Source organism: Eurytemora carolleeae, unplaced genomic scaffold, assembly GCF_000591075.1.
Source record: "Eurytemora carolleeae unplaced genomic scaffold, Eaff_2.0 scaffold429, whole genome shotgun sequence".
NCBI lineage: Eukaryota > Metazoa > Arthropoda > Copepoda > Calanoida > Temoridae > Eurytemora > Eurytemora carolleeae.
Genome location: NW_019396398.1, coordinates 52475 through 71587, shown reverse-complemented (window position 1 = coordinate 71587; position 19113 = coordinate 52475). Strand labels below are relative to the sequence as shown.

Sequence of the window (19113 nt, the reverse complement as noted above, 5' to 3'; positions counted from 1 at the left end):
TATACCCCTGTACACCCTAAGTCAGGGGGGATGATAGTTCTCTACGTTTTCTCAGTTAGCTTTACTGTACAAGGGCGTATACAGGGGAGGGGCAAGGGGGCAGTGCCCCACCTAGACCTGTAACCCCTAGAACTCAGAGCTTTCACACTTTCAAATCTTAAACTCAAGAGTGAAGAACATAAAAAAAATTAGTTTGCTGTTCATTTAGTGCACTAAGAAGATTGTATTCCTGGACCAGAGCCACCGGCCCACCATGACAGAATTGTCTGAATGAAAAATCTATGTATAATGCACATCCATTTATTTTTTGAGTATATCATATTTCATAAATCATATGTATTAATTTCAATCATATTGTATTTTGTACCGCTTTGTGAGAGGAAAGATGTCCCAAAACATTGTTGATAGAAATTTCCCTATATAAATATTCCCTAACCAATAAACAGGTCCGGTGGGTGATGTTTGAATTTACATTATACATATTGATGATGAAGACTGTTCAATCCATGGGTTAAAATAATAAAAATAAAAGAAATTTTGGTAAAAATTTGTAGAAACATGCAGCTTTTTTGAACCATTAAAAAACGTGATAAAAATAGAATTCCATTCAAATGATATGGTCTTAGAAAAAAACAAAAAGTAATTAAAATCTGTAAATAATACTGCCTCCTAATTCAAGAACTCTTGATTTGTTATAGAGAAACCTAAAACGGTCCGGCACAATTTGATTAGTTTTCTCCCATGTTTTGTTTTATTTTTGGATTCTGTAGCCCTTCAGATCCTTTAAAAATGTACAGAATGTTAATCTCCAAGACGACCTTCAGGTGAAGGACGACATTTTTGAAATCCTCGAAAGTGTCCAATCATGAAAAGCATCGATTTGACAAGACTTACTTTCTCCTCATATCTTTCTAATCATCTAGTTCCACATCAGCTGTACACAGGATATCACTGTGTAAATCATTTACCAACCGAATTTTAGAAATAACATTTCCTGTCTCTTTGTTAAGGTTTTTTTGCAAGTTAAATCAATAAACATGAATGGTTTGATGGCAATATTTCTATGTAACATTATGATGAAATAATATTAAATAATTTAAATATCCAAAATCTACTGACTTTTGTTTTTAATAATTTTGATATAGGATTTCACACTAAACGAAATAATTTTAAATAAACAGTTGAAAGATAAAAATAAGTTTATATAATCCATTCTCGATCAAAACAAAGTTCTAAAGGGTAAAGGGTAAAGGGTAAAGGTATCCTTGTTAATCGGACAATCCACTCTAGGTATAGTTGAAACTATATTACATCTAAAATGGATTAAAACCTACAATAGTCAAACAACTGAAAAGGCTGTTAGAACTATTTGAAATTTTAAAAGATTAGAATTGCTTTAATTTTGTACTTTTCATCAAACCGTAAAAAAATGAGTTATAAAGATCTTTTTAACCCCCCTCCCCCCTCGCTGAGATTTTAATCCCTTCATGATGATCCATATATAAAAATAGAAAAATTTATTTGAAGCTTCATCCATCTTTACTGTATACTTCTTTCTTTTAAGATACATTTCTGGAAAGGTTTTGTTAAAAAAGTGTTTATTACTTAAAACGTTGAAACCTGAAATAACATTATATCTTCTAATGCTTTATTTTCGAAATAATTTTGTTGTTAGAGCGAATTATGGAATTATACGTAATTCAAGTGTCTTTCCACTTGTAGAATCGTATGTACGATTTAGATTCAAGATTTAGAATATTTTAAATTGATTAAATTCAGTTCGAATGTGTACTTTATGGTTCATTTGACTAAAACAGCCAGACTTAAAATAACTGCATTTGATAACATATGCAATCTTATCATTTTGCGGTTACATGCAGTCAAGAAAACGATTAATTAAAAAAATATATTTATGAAAATTATTTCTAATAAAATATCATTTTAGTTACAGTCATGACCAGAAAACAATGGATAAGAAAGACAACATTATAGCAATACTTATTTGATGTTATTACAAATCGAATAGACGTTTAAGTGAAATTGGTCCGTCTAAAATGCACAATTGCTGTTTCTGATTGGACTTTTAAAATGTTAAAACTTTATTCTTAAAGTCGTCTTCCTATTTTAGAGTTTTTTGGTTATCATTGTATATGTAGATTAAATTTAAGGGTTGCAAAATTTATGCTTCTCTTAATCCATAAATTGGATATCCGGGATTTTCAAAGTGCTGCCTTTAATTTTCCATGTTGCTGAAATTTATTTTAAGTTTCACCTTTTCACGATTCAAAATCTAATTTAAATTTAAAATCTAACAAAAAGTATTGAACACTAACCTCGAAGTAGAATGTTCTAATTCTGATATCTTTGCAACATGATGAATTCAGATGGATCAAAGAGTTAAAACTTACAACATGAAAAAAGGCGAATAATCAATAATCTCGAAATTTTCTCAACGTTTAAAACGTTTTATGAATGTCAACAATTTTGACGCTCAAAAAATATTCTAATTGCATTTCTGTTTTGGTATTGTGATTGAAAAATCGTATAGTTAAGGTATATAGGTACTAGGTATCTGTTTATCTGTTTAATGTTTATATTTTTATCAATATTTGTTTACACAATTAGTGCTTGTATACTAAAAGTACTTTTAAACTTCAGGTGATACGAAAAATAAATTAGCGTAAAAGGAAAAAGTGTGCATGTATCTTTTCGCTTTTAAGAAAATTGAAGTAATGTAAATAAAAAATATCTTTTTTCTATGTGGCAATAAAAAATTTAAAAATTCGGGAACAAATTCATTTTACTAAGGTACATATATATACATTTATATATATATTTGTGTATAGTATGTATATAGTGTTAGTATTACTAGAGTTGTGAGAGGGATGAGATATTTAATATTCAAGGTCTCGTGAAAATAGTAAATGGGCCAAATATTATTTTTCTAGCTTTGACCGATTTTATATAAACAAGAAGAGAAAATAAATCGAATTTTTCTACGTTGAACGTTGTGAATTTGGCGCATTTGTTTATTTACTGATTTTCCTTACAGCATATAAATATGCTGAAAAATAATGGCTTATTATTAGGATGTTTTAAATACGCTCCAATTTCTAATGATAGTTTTGCTTTCACTGTATTTAACAATAAACAAACTTATAAATTTACAATTGCCGTGAAGGTTCGGATTTACAAAGGAAAATGTGTATAAACAATTCTATTAACAAAGTTTCCATTTAGTTAATGGCCTTTTGAGCATATTTAAAGGGACAGACCGTCTATGTAAGGTAGTTGAACTGAGTATGCAGTGTTGTGGAAAGCTTCTTTAGGATTCATTTGAGACATATAAACCTTTTTAAAGATCTGTAAATCCTGAAATTGAGCGCAAATTCGAAGTTCAAAACTCCTACTTTGTGGGTGGATACGTTTTCAGAATCGTTTTTTTTTTAATTATTAAATAGCGACGACATAAAATGTAAACAAAACTCTATATTAAACTATTTAGTTCTTTAGGAACCGGTTGAGAAAATAAAAATTAATCTTATTATCGAAAATAAGTAATCTTGTTCATTTATTAGTTTCTATTTTCTCATTATTCACAAAGATTTTTGCAGACTTTCTGGAATTATTATTAAAAAGACGACATTTGAAGAATTTGAAGAAATCTGCGAATAAATTCAAAGAAAAAAAGAAATTCAATATAATAATGAAAACAAAATAATTGATTCTAGCATTGATTTATTGACAAACTTCTTTTGAGAAATATGTTCCTAACCATCTAATTAGATTACTGTATAATTTTTACTTTATATTTCGTCGTCGTTATTTAGTAATTTAAAAAAACCGATTCTGAAAACGTATATATTTACAGATCTTTAAAAAGTTTAATATGTCTCAAATGAATCATAAAGAATCTTTCCACAACACTGCATACTCAGTTCAACTACCTTACATAGCCGGTCTGTCCCTTTAATTGAAAATCAAACAAACAAGGAAATAACGGAAATATAAATAAGTTTTTAAATTAAAACAAAAAAATTTTATCGTCAAGGTTTTTTTTCTTAAATATAATATTTCAAGATTTTAGTTGTTTTGTGTTTTTATCAGGGAGAGTTTAGAGTATTTGTGCTTTAATATTTCATACAGTTAAACCCTAAATGAGCAATACATCGAAAGAATTTATCAAATGTCGTCTTGCCAATTTTCTGAAGGTTTTCTACTATTTTACGTAAATCTCAGTATTTGCGAAAATTAATAAATAGCCATTAAGATGTGAGAACAGTTTTAAAGAGCTACATATAATCATTTTATTAAAAAGCTAAATATCTGCAACATTCCATTATCAGAAAGAGAAGATTACGACATTTGACGAATTCTTTCGATGTATGGCTTATTAAGTGTTTAACTATAAATATGCATAATTTGTTATGACATCTAGAATAAAAATCTGTTGTTGCTGCTACAGAAAAATAACTGCAGGGTGTCCCACATCATATTAGATCGTCTATCGGTCTAAATAACGATTTTTGGGACTAATCAGAAAATTTAAGAAGAATGAATAATGAATCATTTTTAAATGAATAGAATACTAATTTTTTCGAATATTATGATTGTATTTTGGCGTTAAAGCTTAAAGATAATCTAATATGAAATGGGACACTCTTTATGTAAAAACAATTAAAGATTAAGCAAGCTAAGAATAATTTTCTGTCAAATTACCTGGAAAATCTTCATTTATTTTAAGAAGCACAAATCGAGTTTTTTTTGTAAGATAGGTGTAAAATTTTGTTTTTAAAATGGAAATAAAAAGTTGTTGAAAGAAAGAAAGCCTCATTTTACATTTTTACATAATTCAACTGGAGAAAGGACAATGCAGCCCCCGCCCCCTCCGCCGTATATTATAGATTGTTAAGCTCTATTAAACATCAAAGAGTTAAATATGTTAATGCTTATTTAAATAAAAACATTAAAATCAATAAATTAAATCAAATAATTAGAACGTACTTTAGAAATCTCAACTTTGCAAGGGTAAAGGTTGAGAAAAGCATGTGAATTTTAAATATTTGAGTTTAGAATTTAAACAATTTAGTTTATTTGCGGTTGGAATGTGTTATATAACTTCAAATTTGCGATTTTTACCCGTAAAATCGTTAAATTCAATTTACATTCAGTTTATAAAAAGGAAAAACTCGCATTAATGAAGCAAAATTTATGACAATGTAATATTTAGTCGAATCTTTACTTTAATTTTTTCCTCACCAATTCTTGGAATTATGCAGTTTTTGCATGTTTGAAGACCTTAAACATGCAAAAATAAATATTTTTCGAACTTTTGCAAATAATATGTATCCTTATCAGTTAACGAAAAATACAAAGAATCGAGATTTCCTAAAATCCTAATTTTAACTAAATAAAATAAAATATACTTATAATATCCTATGTTTGACACTTATGAAACGGTTTGTTCCTGAAAATTGCGCTGGGACAATTGGGAAATTATTTGGTTTACAAATTTAGACATTTTCCCTTTAAAGGACGTTTATCGGAGAATATTGTTTTGATCCTGAAGTTTATCTATTATTTAAGTTTGCAGTTTAATGCTTGCCCTGATATCATATTTAACATGTGCAGAACTCATGAATAGATAAAATAATCATATTTAATCAATATTCATGGAACATAAATACTGCAGTGCTGTTCAGACCAAGATTTTATTTGTATTGCCCCCCAAAAACGTTAGTACACTTTTGTAAATAAAGAAAGAAAAGAAGCTTTAAGGTTTTGTATTGTCTACTTATTTTAATTCAACTCTATTACATTATGAAACGTTCAAACACTAAAATCAGGTTTTAAAAGTTAATTTTTGCCCCCCCCCCCCTTTACCAACTTGCTACCAGGTGTGATAAATTATACAAGAAATGCATTGAAAATATGGACAAATTATTCGGGACCGCCCTGCCCTGCAGGGGCATATGCATAAATTTGTCTAAGGGGGGGGGGCTTAACTTTTTTTCTCACTCTTAAGAGGAGGATCAGTCTTTGTTGGGGACTGATGTACCCCTCGGGAAATCATCGCTTTGAATTGGTGGGGGGCGCAGTCCCTGTAGACCCCCATATGTTAACCCCTATCCCCTGTATATATAATCATCAGTTTATGCGGTTTCGCGGCTTTGTAAATTATTAATGTGTTACTTTTAGCAACAAATATAAATCATTTGTTCAAAGTGCCGAGTACCGACATCTATTTAAAAAGAAACACGGGATTTTTTTAAAGATTAATATCGAGGAAAAACTTAACTAATTTTTACAATAAATAAAATCTACATATTATTTTTCTCAACTTTTCAGTTGTTCACGGAGCTAATATCTTTTAGTTTGAAAAATCACAACAATGTGTAAATAAGTATTATTATTTTTATGACAATTAGTTTTTATTTTCAATGTTTTCATTTTTAGAAGTTGAAATAAAATGAGAGATTTCAAACTTGTGAGAAACCAGTAATAAAGTATATATATTGTAAAACTGCCGCAGGTAAAATCATATTATCTATATAATAAAACAAGATATTCGTGTATATATATATGTTGCGTATAGCCGGCAAAACGGCTGGACCAATTTGGCTGAATTTTTTTGTGGACACTCATGGATGGCCGTGTTATAACTAAAAAAACGAAATTTTGTTTTCCACGGGCAACGCCGGGCCCTTCATCTAGTTATTATTATATTAAAAAAGATGGTTTCCAAAATTTGTTCAACCATTTAAACATACAAAGGAATTAATTCTAAGGGGTTTTAAAAAACTTATTTTCTGATAGTCCCAATTCCAAAGTCCTTGGCTACGATTACAAATCTTCGATTACTTGTTAAAAAATTTCTAAAAAGTGAATATTTGCAAATTATCTTTATGAAATGAAAAAAACTGTGCAGTAGGGGTATTAGTATTTGATTTTAAAAAAATTTTAAAATCTTTAAAATTTTTTCATACTTTATGAACGAATGAAAATGAGACGTTAAAAATCGAAAATTTTAAAAATCCGGAAAATCATTTTCCGCTCAAATAATTGGTAGTAACAAAAAAGTATGAGACCTAGAAGGAGAAAATTTACATCATGAAATAACTGAAATTATAAGCTTTCGAATGACACCTTGATCGTAAAAATTAAACGAAAATTGTTTACTCAGTTTTTAATACCCCTAATGCACAGTTTTTCTGGGACACCCTGTATTATTTAAAATTGTCAAACATGCAACTTTTAATGTTTTTAGACTAATAGAAGGTTTTACGACACTATGAGAAGGTTCCAACATTTTAAACCGTTATTCTGTAGAAGTTTGCCTTAATCAAACATGCATATTTATTACCCTAGAAGAAAATATAAAACAAAAACGATAGTTAGTGGTTTCCTTTTGCCTTATATTTTCTTACCAGAATAACAATTTTGCATGTTTCTACAGAATACAATTTCTAATCGTTGGACCCTTCTTAGATTGTCGTTAAACCTTTTAAAAGTGTAAAAATAATAAAAGTTTCTGTAAAACGAATCTATCTATTGCCCATCGCTACATGAAAGAGTAAGATTCCTAGGTAGGGGGAAATATCATGGATTTAGCTGAAACTGCAGCTAGTGTAGTATTTTCCTCAATATCTATCTATCTGCATACATAGCTTGCCTGTTTGTTTTTAATTTTATCCAATACACGACTGAACCTATCGGGCAACACACATTACCTCATGGGAGAGCTGGTCGAGATCGAAAAATTGCTCCTGGAGAAAATGTCGGCTTTTACGATTTTTGTAAATCATCCAATTAAACAACGATGAAAAATGGTGGCTTTAAATGTAACAATTAACATCTAAATTTGACGAGGTTTTTAGGACGCTTCAAGCCCTCTTTTCTTCTAACAATTTTAGCTCTTAACTGTTGCTCTGAAAAAGGCCATTATTCTTGCATATTTTTTTAGATTTGCGAATTTTCAAAAATAATAATAGTCGGCATTTTTTTCCGAGGAAAACTGTTCAACTTTTAAAAATGAGGGCTCGATTGGTTCAGCCGTTTTGACGTTTATTGGATACAAACAAACAGACTTACACTATGAGAGACAAGAAAAATATTTATAAATTTCCTTTTGAATGTTTGAAAAAGAAAAAATATTAACTTCAACTTTTGAAAGTTTTAGTATTGCTCAAATAAAAAGAAACAAAAAGTATGTTGTATTTTTCTTGACATATTCAATCAAATAATTTTCATTTAACGTAATTGCAAGAAAAGATTTGAACAAAAGAGGTTAAACGATTTACAAATTTGCAAAATATTCTGAAGGCTTGAAAAGCTTGCATTCAACAATATTAGATGAATATCACGTTAAACTAAAGTAAATTTCACGTACAATTAAATATTATTTTGTTTTCAATCAGAACTTCTTTTATTTAACAGTTAATGAGAAGAACAAAAATTTGAAATTCTAATTTGTAAACTTTCTTTTCTCGTACTTTTCCGTAAAATCAAAACTAGAGATGCTACAAGGTCACAAAGTTGTACTAGTGAAGTCGTATAAATATCACATTTTCATTCTATCTTGTTCTCAGTGATATGACCCCATAATATAATGTTAGATCAAACCGACATTTTGACACTTCAGTGTAGTATTGACAAAAAATGTTAAATTACGATTTTATTAAAGTATGTTTCTACAGGACAGGACATTAAAGGGTGGTTCGAAATAAATAACATCCTTCCTTGGATAGGGCGTTTATTTGAAATGTCATAGTTTTTACAGGACTGCAACAGGGGTTAATTAAAGATTGAAATCTAGATAAAGATGATCTTAGAAAATTAAATAAAACCAGATAGACAATGTTTTAAAAGCTAACAAGGAAAATTGAAAATGGGTTTAGAGTTCAGTAGAGAGTTGTACTTCACTCATACCACACTCAGAGTTTAGTGGAGAGTTATACTTCACTCATACTACGCTCAGAGTTTAGTAGAGAGTTGTACTTCACTCATACCACACTCAGAGTTTAGTGGAGAGTTGTACTTCACTCATACTACGCTCAGAGTTTAGTAGGGAGTTATACTTCACTCATACCACACTCAGAGTTTAGTAGAGAGTTATTCTTCACTCATACTACACTAAGAGTTTAGTAGAGAGTTGTACTTCACTCATACCACACTCAGAGTTTAGTGGAGAGTTATACTTCACTCATACAACGCTCAGAGTTTAGTAGGGAGTTATACTTCACTCATACTACACTAAGAGTTTAGTAGAGAGTTGTACTTCACTCATACCACACTCAGAGTTTAGTGGAGAGTTATACTTCACTCATACAACGCTCACACTTATAGTTTAGTAGAGAGTTATACTTCACTCATACTACGCTCAGAGTTTAGTAGAGAGTTATACTTCACTCATACCACACTCAGAGTTTAGTAGAGAGTTATACTTCACTCATACCACACTCAGAGTTTAGTAGAGAGTTATACTTTACTCATACCACACTCAGAGTTTAATAGAGAGTTATACTTCACTCATACCACACTCAGAGTTTAGTAGAGAGTTGTACTTCACTCATACCACACTCAGAGTTTAGTAGAGAGTTGTACTTCACTCATAGAGAGTTATACTTCACTCATACCACACTCAGAGTTTAGTAGAGAGTTGTACTTCACTCATACCACACTCAGAGTTTAGTAGAGAGTTGTACTTCACTCATATCACACTCAGAGTTTAGTAGAGAGTTATACTTCACTCATACTACACTAAGAGTTTAGTAGAGAGTTTTACTTCACTCATACTACACTCAGAGTTTAGTAGAGAGTTATATACCTCACTCATATCACACTGAGAGTTTAGTAGAGAGTTATTCTTCACTCATACCACACTCAGAGTCTAATAGAGAGTTATTCTTCACTCATCCCACTCAGAGTTTAGTAGAGAGTTGATTTTCACTCATAGCTCACATGTCAGTAATGCCAGAAACTCAAAAAGTCACACGTCATTCTAGCGTATAATTTAAACGGTTCAAAGTTATAATTCTAAAATACATAAAATAGTTGAGATAATATTATAGATATGGACGAAGTATTGACGCAGAAGAAGGAGGAAGAAGAAGGGAAGAGAAGGAAAGAAGAAGAATATAAGAGAACGGAAGGAGAACATGATAAGAGGAAGGAAGAAGAAGATGAAGCTAAGAATGAAGAAATAGTTCCCCCGGACGGAGGAATATGGGTAAATATCAAAAAAACATAAAATAAAAATGCCAAAATGTTTTCTTCCTTTTCTTTAAAGAAATCTTCAAATAATTTACACACTCAAAGGTATACCCTTTAAAAGCACAATTATTTCAACAAGAGCAAGGGGGGGGAATAGAGCAAAATTTTTAGGTTTCATGTGTGAGGATTTCAAGCGAATTGTCTTTCCGAAATAAATTGAAGAAACTGAGTTTTCGCCAGAAACTAAAATGATATAATCCTTATAACTTTGTAACCTGACGATGTAAACCTTTGATATTTCAAACTGAGATATTTCAACTATTAATTTTGTGAGATGAGATAATCCAAGTTTGAAATTTCAAAGGTCCACGCCATCAGGTTGCAAAAATATAGTGATTAAAAAATTGGAGTTTTTTAATATTTAGGCCTGGATGGTTCTGGTTTCCTGTTTTCTAGTTAATGGAATTATTTTTGGAGTTATAAACACTTTTGGTATTCTCTTCGTCAAGCTGAAGTCTGACCTTGAGAAGGCGGGGGTAGAGGACGCTGCTCTTAAATGCTGTAAGTAAACCTGTACATCTAGTGTAAGTGTAATTTCAAGTGACCCTCAAGCAGGCCAAGACGGCAACGCCCGATTTACAACGGTCCCCATAACAGCTTCGTCTGATCAAGCATGAATTAGACATCAATGATTTTATGTATTTAAACTGTTAAGTCTCATTTCTGGCTTCTCTACAAAACTCAAAAGTGACTGTTATAGTTTTTAAGAAAAAATGGAGAAATTCACAGAAATAAACACTTTTCGAGTCATAAACACGGCGTTCTCTTCCACATTTTTAAACAGATTACGGTATCAAGAGCATCGTTGTAAATTGGGCATTGCTATCTATGCATGAAGGGTCACTTAAACGTACGCTTACAACCCGGCCCCTTGAACTCTATTATTCTATGCTGTATATCTTTACAACCTGATGTTGTAAACCTTTGATATTTAAAACTATGGTTTTTGGCAGGTCAAATAGTCAATGTTTGAAATATCAAGGGTTAACACCATCAGGTTTCAGAGATTTAGGGATTTGAACAGTAGAGATTCAGGCAATTTTAATCAGTGGTCTGAACTTTAGTGTGAAGTATAATTAATCTTGAACGCTTAATCTCGATATTTACTGTGGGCACTTTAAATGTGGAAGATGCTTGATCCCTCAATGAAATGTATCCCTGCAGGGTATGACAACTACGGGTTATAGAAGATGAATTTAATTAATCCGTAAATTTTTTATGGAACCGTTTTAGTTATTTAGTTAAATTAATAGATTCTCAACTTCCAACATTTCAAAAAAAGTTTTTAATATAATTTAAAAATTGGAACAACATTTTTTGCTCATTTTTATTAATTTTAAACAAAATGTTAAAATTTTTCCTTTTTCAGCACTTGTTGGATCCCTCACAATAGGATCTACCTTTCTTTTGTCCTTCCTAGTAGGAATAGTATCAGATAAAATAGGTAAAATATTCTCTTGTCCTTCCTAGTAGGAATAGTATCAGATAAAATAGGTAAAATATTCTCTTGTCCTTCCTAGTAGGAATAGTATCAGATAAAATAGGTAAAATATTGTCCTTCCTAGTAGGAATAGTATCAGATAAAATAGGTAAAATATTCTCTTGTCCTTCCTAGTAGGAATAGTATCAGATAAAATAGGTAAAATATTTATTAATTCTTTTTAAACATTGTTCCATGGGGTTCACACAGCTCAGAATATGAGTCCGGTTCAGGAAGAAACCATACACAGATGGTATTAATAAAAAAACGGCATTAAAATAATTCAAAAAAATTTATTCGGAAAAAAATGATTTTTTATCAAAGATAATAAGAAATATTGATAAAAACATTATTTAAAATATAAGTCTGAAAATAGGGGTAAATTCATGTCACAAAACGCAAATTTAGATAGATTCTTTTTAGTTTCTATGGAAATTTTTTGTACTGAATTATAACTTTACAAGTACAATGTACTTAATACAATGCGTACATAGTACTTAAATCTACAATAAAAAGGCAAAATTTATACGCAATTTTGAAATTTAAACTAAGTAGTTAATTCAGTTATTGAATTATTTGTATGTATTTTTGCGTAATATTTTTGAAAATAGAAAATTTTTGTGGATTTTCTAATGTATTACCGCAAGGTATTTCATGTCGTCTTTTATCACGGAGGTTGCTTTCTAGCTTCGGACTCATTTTATCACGGAGGTTTCTTTCTAGCTTTGGACTCATTTTATCACGGAGGTTTCTTCCTAGCTTCGGACTCATTTATCAGGGAGGTTTCTTTCTAGCTTCGGACCCATTTTATCACGGAGGTTTCTTCCTAGCTTTGGACTCATTTTATCACGGAGTTTTCTTTCTAGCTTCGCACTCATTTTCTCCAAATTCTAAAATGAATTAGTAAAATATGGTTTTATATCAATCTAATTTTCTAAAAAAAAACAAGATGGAAAAACAGTTTAGAATATTTTATAAAAAGACAACTGCTGTACATTACATTACAATGTTAAAGGGATTTGATGACAACTTAAAAAATACTTGATAAATGATAAAAAATATTAGACCTTTTGACATATTTTTGTTTTATTTATAAACCAAAATTCTTAAAAATTTTTAATAATTTATAAATATTAGACGCACTGATGGTATGCAGATGACATTTTAGAAATACCAGGACTAGCCTAGTCTGTATAAATCATAATACTGAATTATCATGTTTTGTGAGAATCAATCTTTTTTATGTTATTCATTTAGGTTTAAGATTTACTGCTCTTATTGGTGGTGTAATTGCTACCTTGGGTATGGGACTATCTTCCTTGCATTTTCATAGCGTAGAGGTAGATAATTAATACATTTTCATAGCGTAGAGGTAGATAATTAATACATTTTCATAGCGTAGAGGTAGATAATTAATACATTTTACAGCGTACAGGTAGATAATTGATACATTTTCATAGCGTAGAGGTAGATAATTAATACATTTTCATAGCGTAGAGGTAGATAATTAATACATTTTCATAGCGTAGAGGTAGATAATTAATACATTTTACAGCGTACAGGTAGATAATTGATACATTTTCATAGCGTAGAGGTGTAGATAATTAATACATTTTCACAGCGTAGAGGTAGATAATTAATACATTTTCATAGCGTAGAGGTAAATAATTAATCCATTTTCACAGCGTAGAGGTAGATAATTAATACATTTTTACAGCGTACAGGTAGAAAATTAATACATTTTCATAGTGTAGAGGTAGATAATCAATACATTTTGATAGCGTACAGGTAGATAATTAATGCATTTTCATAGCTTAGAGGTAGAACTTTAAAACATACTTTTTTATCTTATTCTGCTGTTTTATAATAAAACTTATTATATTAATAAGGTATTATATGTTTCCTATGGTATTCTCTTCGGTGCTGGATCTTCTATGGTGTACACTCCGTCCTTGGTAAGAAAGCATTTTACAAAAATGAAAACAATTAGAGGTCGTCTTCCTCCAGTAATTTAATTTAAAAACAATTAGAGGTCGTCCTCCGCCAGTATTTTAATTAAAAAATTGCTCAGTTGTGCACTTTTGAAGGTTCTTTTATTGCATTTAAAATTTTACAAAAAGTGTAATAAAAAGTTCTAAAGATCTGAGTGCGGCCTTTAATGATACGTAAACAATTTCATGAAATACAATTATTTTCAATTTAATTGATTGCTTTGAAAGATCAAATGCAAATTCTGAGGAATATATGTATCTGTGAATTTTCATTAATCAGAGAATCTTAGTTTGTTTCAAAATCTTAAAGTTTTTTATGCCTGTATTAAATTTATATCCTCATAAATTTCCAATATTTTTGTTTCTTTTTTTATTTGCAACAATCCTATCCTTTCACACCAAAAGATAGACCCGCTTTTCGAAAAAGTCTGTTCGTCCTTTTGTTCGGAAATTCTCCAAATTACTTTAATATACCAGAATCTTGTGTTGTAAATAGCGCTATTTATTGCTACTCCTTTTGAATTTAAAACTTTGGAAAAAGGTCAATAAAAAAGTAAATCATTTTTTTTGGCGCTGAACTTATTTTTTCATAAGTTTTTTTATTTCAGACAATTCTCGGACACTACTTCCGCAAACATCTTGGAGTTGTTAACGGAGTTGTAACTGCTGGTAGTTCTGTCTTTACAATAGTTCTATCCTTCACAAATACATACATTCTTGAACATTATGGGGTAGGTTGACCCCCCCTTCATACCATAGTATCCTTCACAAATACTCCCCCCCCCCTTCACACCATAGTTACTTTCGCAGATACATATATTCATAAACACTATGAATATAAGCTTTTCGCGAAATATTTTTTCGCAAAATTTTTTTTTCGCGAAATTTTGCTTCATTTTCGCATTTTTCATGAAATAAATATAAATCCAGTTCGTAACTTTCATTAAGATTTTCCTTTTGGTTGGGAAAAACTTGAATTTTTTTTTGCAGGTCCAGGCGTGCTTACAGATGTTCACCATGTTAACCGCTGTAACCATCCTCGCTAGCCTCACATTTGTTCCCGTCCTTCCTCCTCCAGCAATAGTTCACACCAAACATCAGTCCAAGGTATTTATTCTACTCAGGTTAGCACAGACAACCCCCCCACCCCCACACACTAAACAGAACTGGATGGAACAACTAATTGACAAGTGGAGATAAACTGCAATAGTCGTGCTTTAACTAGGCATTAACGCCGACTTTAGAACCAAATTACAAATATGTATTTAAAAAGTCGAGTTTAACTCGAGTTTCTGCCACCAGATTTCGCCCAGTTGGTTAGTGAACTGCAAAAACTGCAGATGACACAAGTGGAGTCTCTGTTTGGTGTGTCTCTCATTTCAAATTTGTTCTATGTATCATGGAACAAATTATTGAAAATTAATGATAAAGTCTCTTATTTTTAACCCTTTTATGCATTATCATACGCAGACAGCTCCAGATATAATCATACATAATAAAAAATTTTTAGTAAATCGGCCCAGAAATCAAAATAATAAAAATTCTTTCTTTGTATTATTATCATTACTGCTATTTTATTAATATCATTATTATCATAATTATTATTATTATTTTTATTATTATTATTATTATTATTATTATTATTATTATTATTATTATTATTATTATTATTATTATTATTATCATTATTCTTATTCAATTATATTTGTCGCTATAGCTGGCCAAATGGTTAGACCAAATTTGCTGAAATTTGTTTAGGAAACCCATGACAAAGGTTAAAAAATTTAAATTATAATAATATAGACAGCTGGTAACCTGGTACTCCAGCTAGTTTTCATCATTAAAATTGTTTTTATTACAATTATGACTAGCTGAACAGCCCGGCGTTGCCCGTGAAAAAAAATGTAAAAAAATTTTAAATCAAATTTTTTATACCACTCCCGGGCACCCATGAGTGTCCACAAAAAATTCAGCCCAATCGGTCCTGCCGTTTGGCCGGCTATAGGCAACGTATATATATACGAATGTCTTGTTTTATTATTAGATTTTATATTTATACACAAACTAAGGTTTAAGGTTGCCATCAACGTCTCACCCATTGTTGGTAACCCTGTATTAAAAAATTATTTTTAGTTTCGTGAGCTGGTTCAGAAAGTAATTTATCTACCGAACTGGAAGAATAAAAGATATGTTATCTGGGCTCTAGCTATACCTACAGCACTCTTCGGATACTTTGTACCCTATGTACACCTGGTACGTAAGTTACATAATTTACGTAAATTACGTAAAAATTACGCAAATAACTGAAAAAGCGAAAATTATTTTTGGTACGTTTTTGAATCAAAATTTAGTTTAGTGATTGCTTGTCACAAACTTGAATGTTTTTTCAATTATATTTGTAATTTGCATTTTATAGTCGACTTCGATGTTTTAAAATATCAAAGGTCAGTATATTGCAGAATGAAAAGATTTAATGAGATTAAAAATTTATAGTTTAGTCATATTTTGCCCATGTTTTTATATTTCAAATTCACAATTCTCCATAAGTACTTTGAAGTACTTTTCAAGTCTTTTCATTTTAAAGGTTCGACAAATTTAATGGCGAAAAAAATCAATAATTAAACTTTACTTTTATGATATTTATCTTTATTTAGTGATGCAGTGATGCATTACTAAAATGTATTTAGTGATGCAGTGATGCATTACTAAAATGTATTGAAAATAAAAAACTAATAAGATTTTTCATAAATATAATTGACAAGCTATATTAATTATATTCCTGTTAATAACAGATTTAGAATAAATATTAGGATAAAATTCTAAAATAATTATTTAATAATTTTTAAGATTTCAAGTTTTTTGGTAGAATTTTTCACTTCTAAAGGAAGTAATTGACCGTCCATGTAAAGATGGCAATGCCCGATTTACAATACCCTTGATACTTTTATCTGATCAATAATATGGAAGATGTTTTCGTCACTTGACATTTGAAAGAATTTACTTACGATCATTCATATATATTTTCCTGCAGTAGAAATGCGCTAGTCGCGTTGGTAGAGAAACCACCATTGAAAATAATCAGTTTTCAGACTTATATTCATTTATATATCTAATTCATACTTGATCAGACCAGAGCTATATTAAGGGTACCATTGTCCATTGTGAAACAGACATTGCCATATTTGCATTGTGGGTCATTTAAAATTACGATCACAATCCCTTTAACAGTACAGCTGAGGGCCTGCTGCTGAGTTATTGATTATTCTGATAAAATTTCATCAAATTTAATCATCCCTTTTTTACATTTTTTTACGCTTTTTTAAAATTATGTTATCAACACGCACCTAACAATGACAAGCTAAAGAAAGTATGCATTCAAAAATAATTATTTTTTTTCATAAATTAGATAGTATTTATCGGAAAGCTCCAGTTTATTTAAAATACCTTGCTGACTTTTATGCAACTAGAGAAAGTTTTACGTACATATGTTGTTAAACGGGATAGTAAACAAAATAAATTATCCCCTTCCAGAGAGAATAATGAACCATGTTTATAATCAGAATTGATACCTTACTTATTTTTACAGGTTGAATTTGCAAAGAATATTCCACTGGATGAGAATGAGCATATGAACGGAGAGAAAGCTTCCACCCTGGTTGCGTGTATTGGAATTACATCAGGTACAATTCCACCCTGGTGGCGTGTTTTGGAATTATATCAGGTACAATTCCACCCTGTTGGCATGTTTTGGAATTATATCAGTTACAATTCCACCCTGGTGGCATGTTTTGGAATTAAATCAGGTGCAATTCCACCCTGGTGGCATGTTTTGGAATTATATCTGGTACAATTCCAACCTGGTGGCATGTACTGGAATTACATCAAGTGAAATTCCTCGTGGCCGGTATTGGAATTACAACAGGTAAAATTCCACCCTATTGGTACAATTCCGCCCTGGTGGCGTATATTGGAATTACATCAGATACAGATCCAAAATAGTTATAACATGTTTATATTTTCATTTGCAAATCGGTTAATGCACTTTCCAATTCCTGTATTAAGAATTGTACCTTTAGCTTGATAAAGATTCAGAGCTCAAAACTATAGAATGGGATATCCTTAATCCCAATCACTTAATTAATCTGAGTATCTAATGTACAAACTTTTTATTTTCTTCTTAATCCTCTCTTTTTGAATACCCCTACAGTATAAAAGTTACGTTTGATAACAATTACAGATATGATGCTACATTGATTGGACTAATATTTCCGATTTAACAAAAGTCAGCTGTTCACAAGCCGGATTTTAGAGCGTTTAATCAAATATAAATTTAATCATGGTAATACGAACTTATGAAAAACATATTTTATCACATTTGAGGACTATAGTCATTTTGAACATTTTGAAAACTTACGTTCGTTCAATCGATCATTAGTTCAATTGATATGACACCACAAATGCGGAAAAATTAAAAAGCGGATTTTCAAAAGTTAAAAAGCGCATCTCTAATGTCCAGGAATTAATCTGAAGACTAAATCAGTCTTGAGATTAGTAAAAAAAGAGGATCAAGAATTGATCTTGATATCGATCATTCTAAAGGTTTCAGCTCTGGTATCTTAAAAAAAAAACTAAAAAAACATGTTGAACCCAACATCCCTTTTTAAATGTAAAATGTTTAGGACTTGGCCGCCTTATTTTTGGAAAGCTGTCAGATCACAGCAGAATAAAAGTAAATGGGAATAGGATTATTCTACAACAAATAGCTTTTGTAGCAATAGGTGAGATAAGAATTTCAGACGTAACACTCAACTCATGTACATCTGAATCTGAGCTTAATTAACTTAACCGACCTTTACGGTCCTAGTTTGTACTGCCCCGCCCGGTACACCAACTATATACTGGCAGACAACCGGCAAGCAGGGATCAATAAAGCTGGCCTAGCTCTGTATGCAGGGCTACCTGGTGAAACTAGGTTGACGCGTTCTGACTTTAGGCTGCTATAAGTTACAATCACTTACGCGGCAATTTTGCAAGACGTAAATATAGACTTTACAGTGATAAACAGGACTTTGGAATGATAAGACATTTAATTGATGCATGACATGGATAGATTAGAAATTTCTTAGATTTTTACATCAGGGCATTTCATAGGTTAGGTAAATCATGTTAAAAGAACAGACATGCAAACAGCAGACAACTATATATGTCTTGAATAGTCTATTTTAGGGGAAAGATTAAAACAATTTATGCTTTCTCACAAAATACTTTTTGTTCTGAAATACTTTTTAAAAATAGTTTGGACGATTAACAGATCAGACAATTCATAGATAGGATAATTAATAGATCAGACAATTTATAGATAGTTTTGTT

The 19113-nt window shown here is 30.6% G+C and overlaps 2 protein-coding genes across 2 annotated transcripts in view; one reads left to right on the top strand and one right to left on the bottom strand.

Annotated features, from left to right (window-relative positions):
• The window catches only part of LOC111702438 (sorting nexin-27), a 22659-nt gene extending 12824 nt beyond the window's left edge, over positions 1-9835 (bottom strand). The window contains exon 1 of the mRNA XM_023474119.1: positions 9827-9835. Coding sequence (XP_023329887.1) covers positions 9827-9835 — 9 coding nt within the window. The remainder of the gene's footprint in view (positions 1-9826) is intronic.
• LOC111702428 (monocarboxylate transporter 10) overlaps positions 1-18598 on the top strand; it is a 19672-nt gene extending 1074 nt beyond the window's left edge. Inside the window, exons 2-12 of the mRNA XM_023474107.1 lie at positions 6457-6532; positions 10071-10228; positions 10638-10773; positions 11642-11716; positions 13010-13092; positions 13642-13707; positions 14352-14474; positions 14734-14850; positions 15877-15996; positions 17330-17423; positions 18423-18598. Coding sequence (XP_023329875.1) covers positions 10073-10228; positions 10638-10773; positions 11642-11716; positions 13010-13092; positions 13642-13707; positions 14352-14474; positions 14734-14850; positions 15877-15996; positions 17330-17423; positions 18423-18583 — 1131 coding nt within the window. The 5' untranslated portion in view covers positions 6457-6532; positions 10071-10072 and the 3' untranslated portion in view covers positions 18584-18598. The remainder of the gene's footprint in view (positions 1-6456; positions 6533-10070; positions 10229-10637; positions 10774-11641; positions 11717-13009; positions 13093-13641; positions 13708-14351; positions 14475-14733; positions 14851-15876; positions 15997-17329; positions 17424-18422) is intronic.
• Positions 18599-19113: the final 515 nt, after the last annotated feature.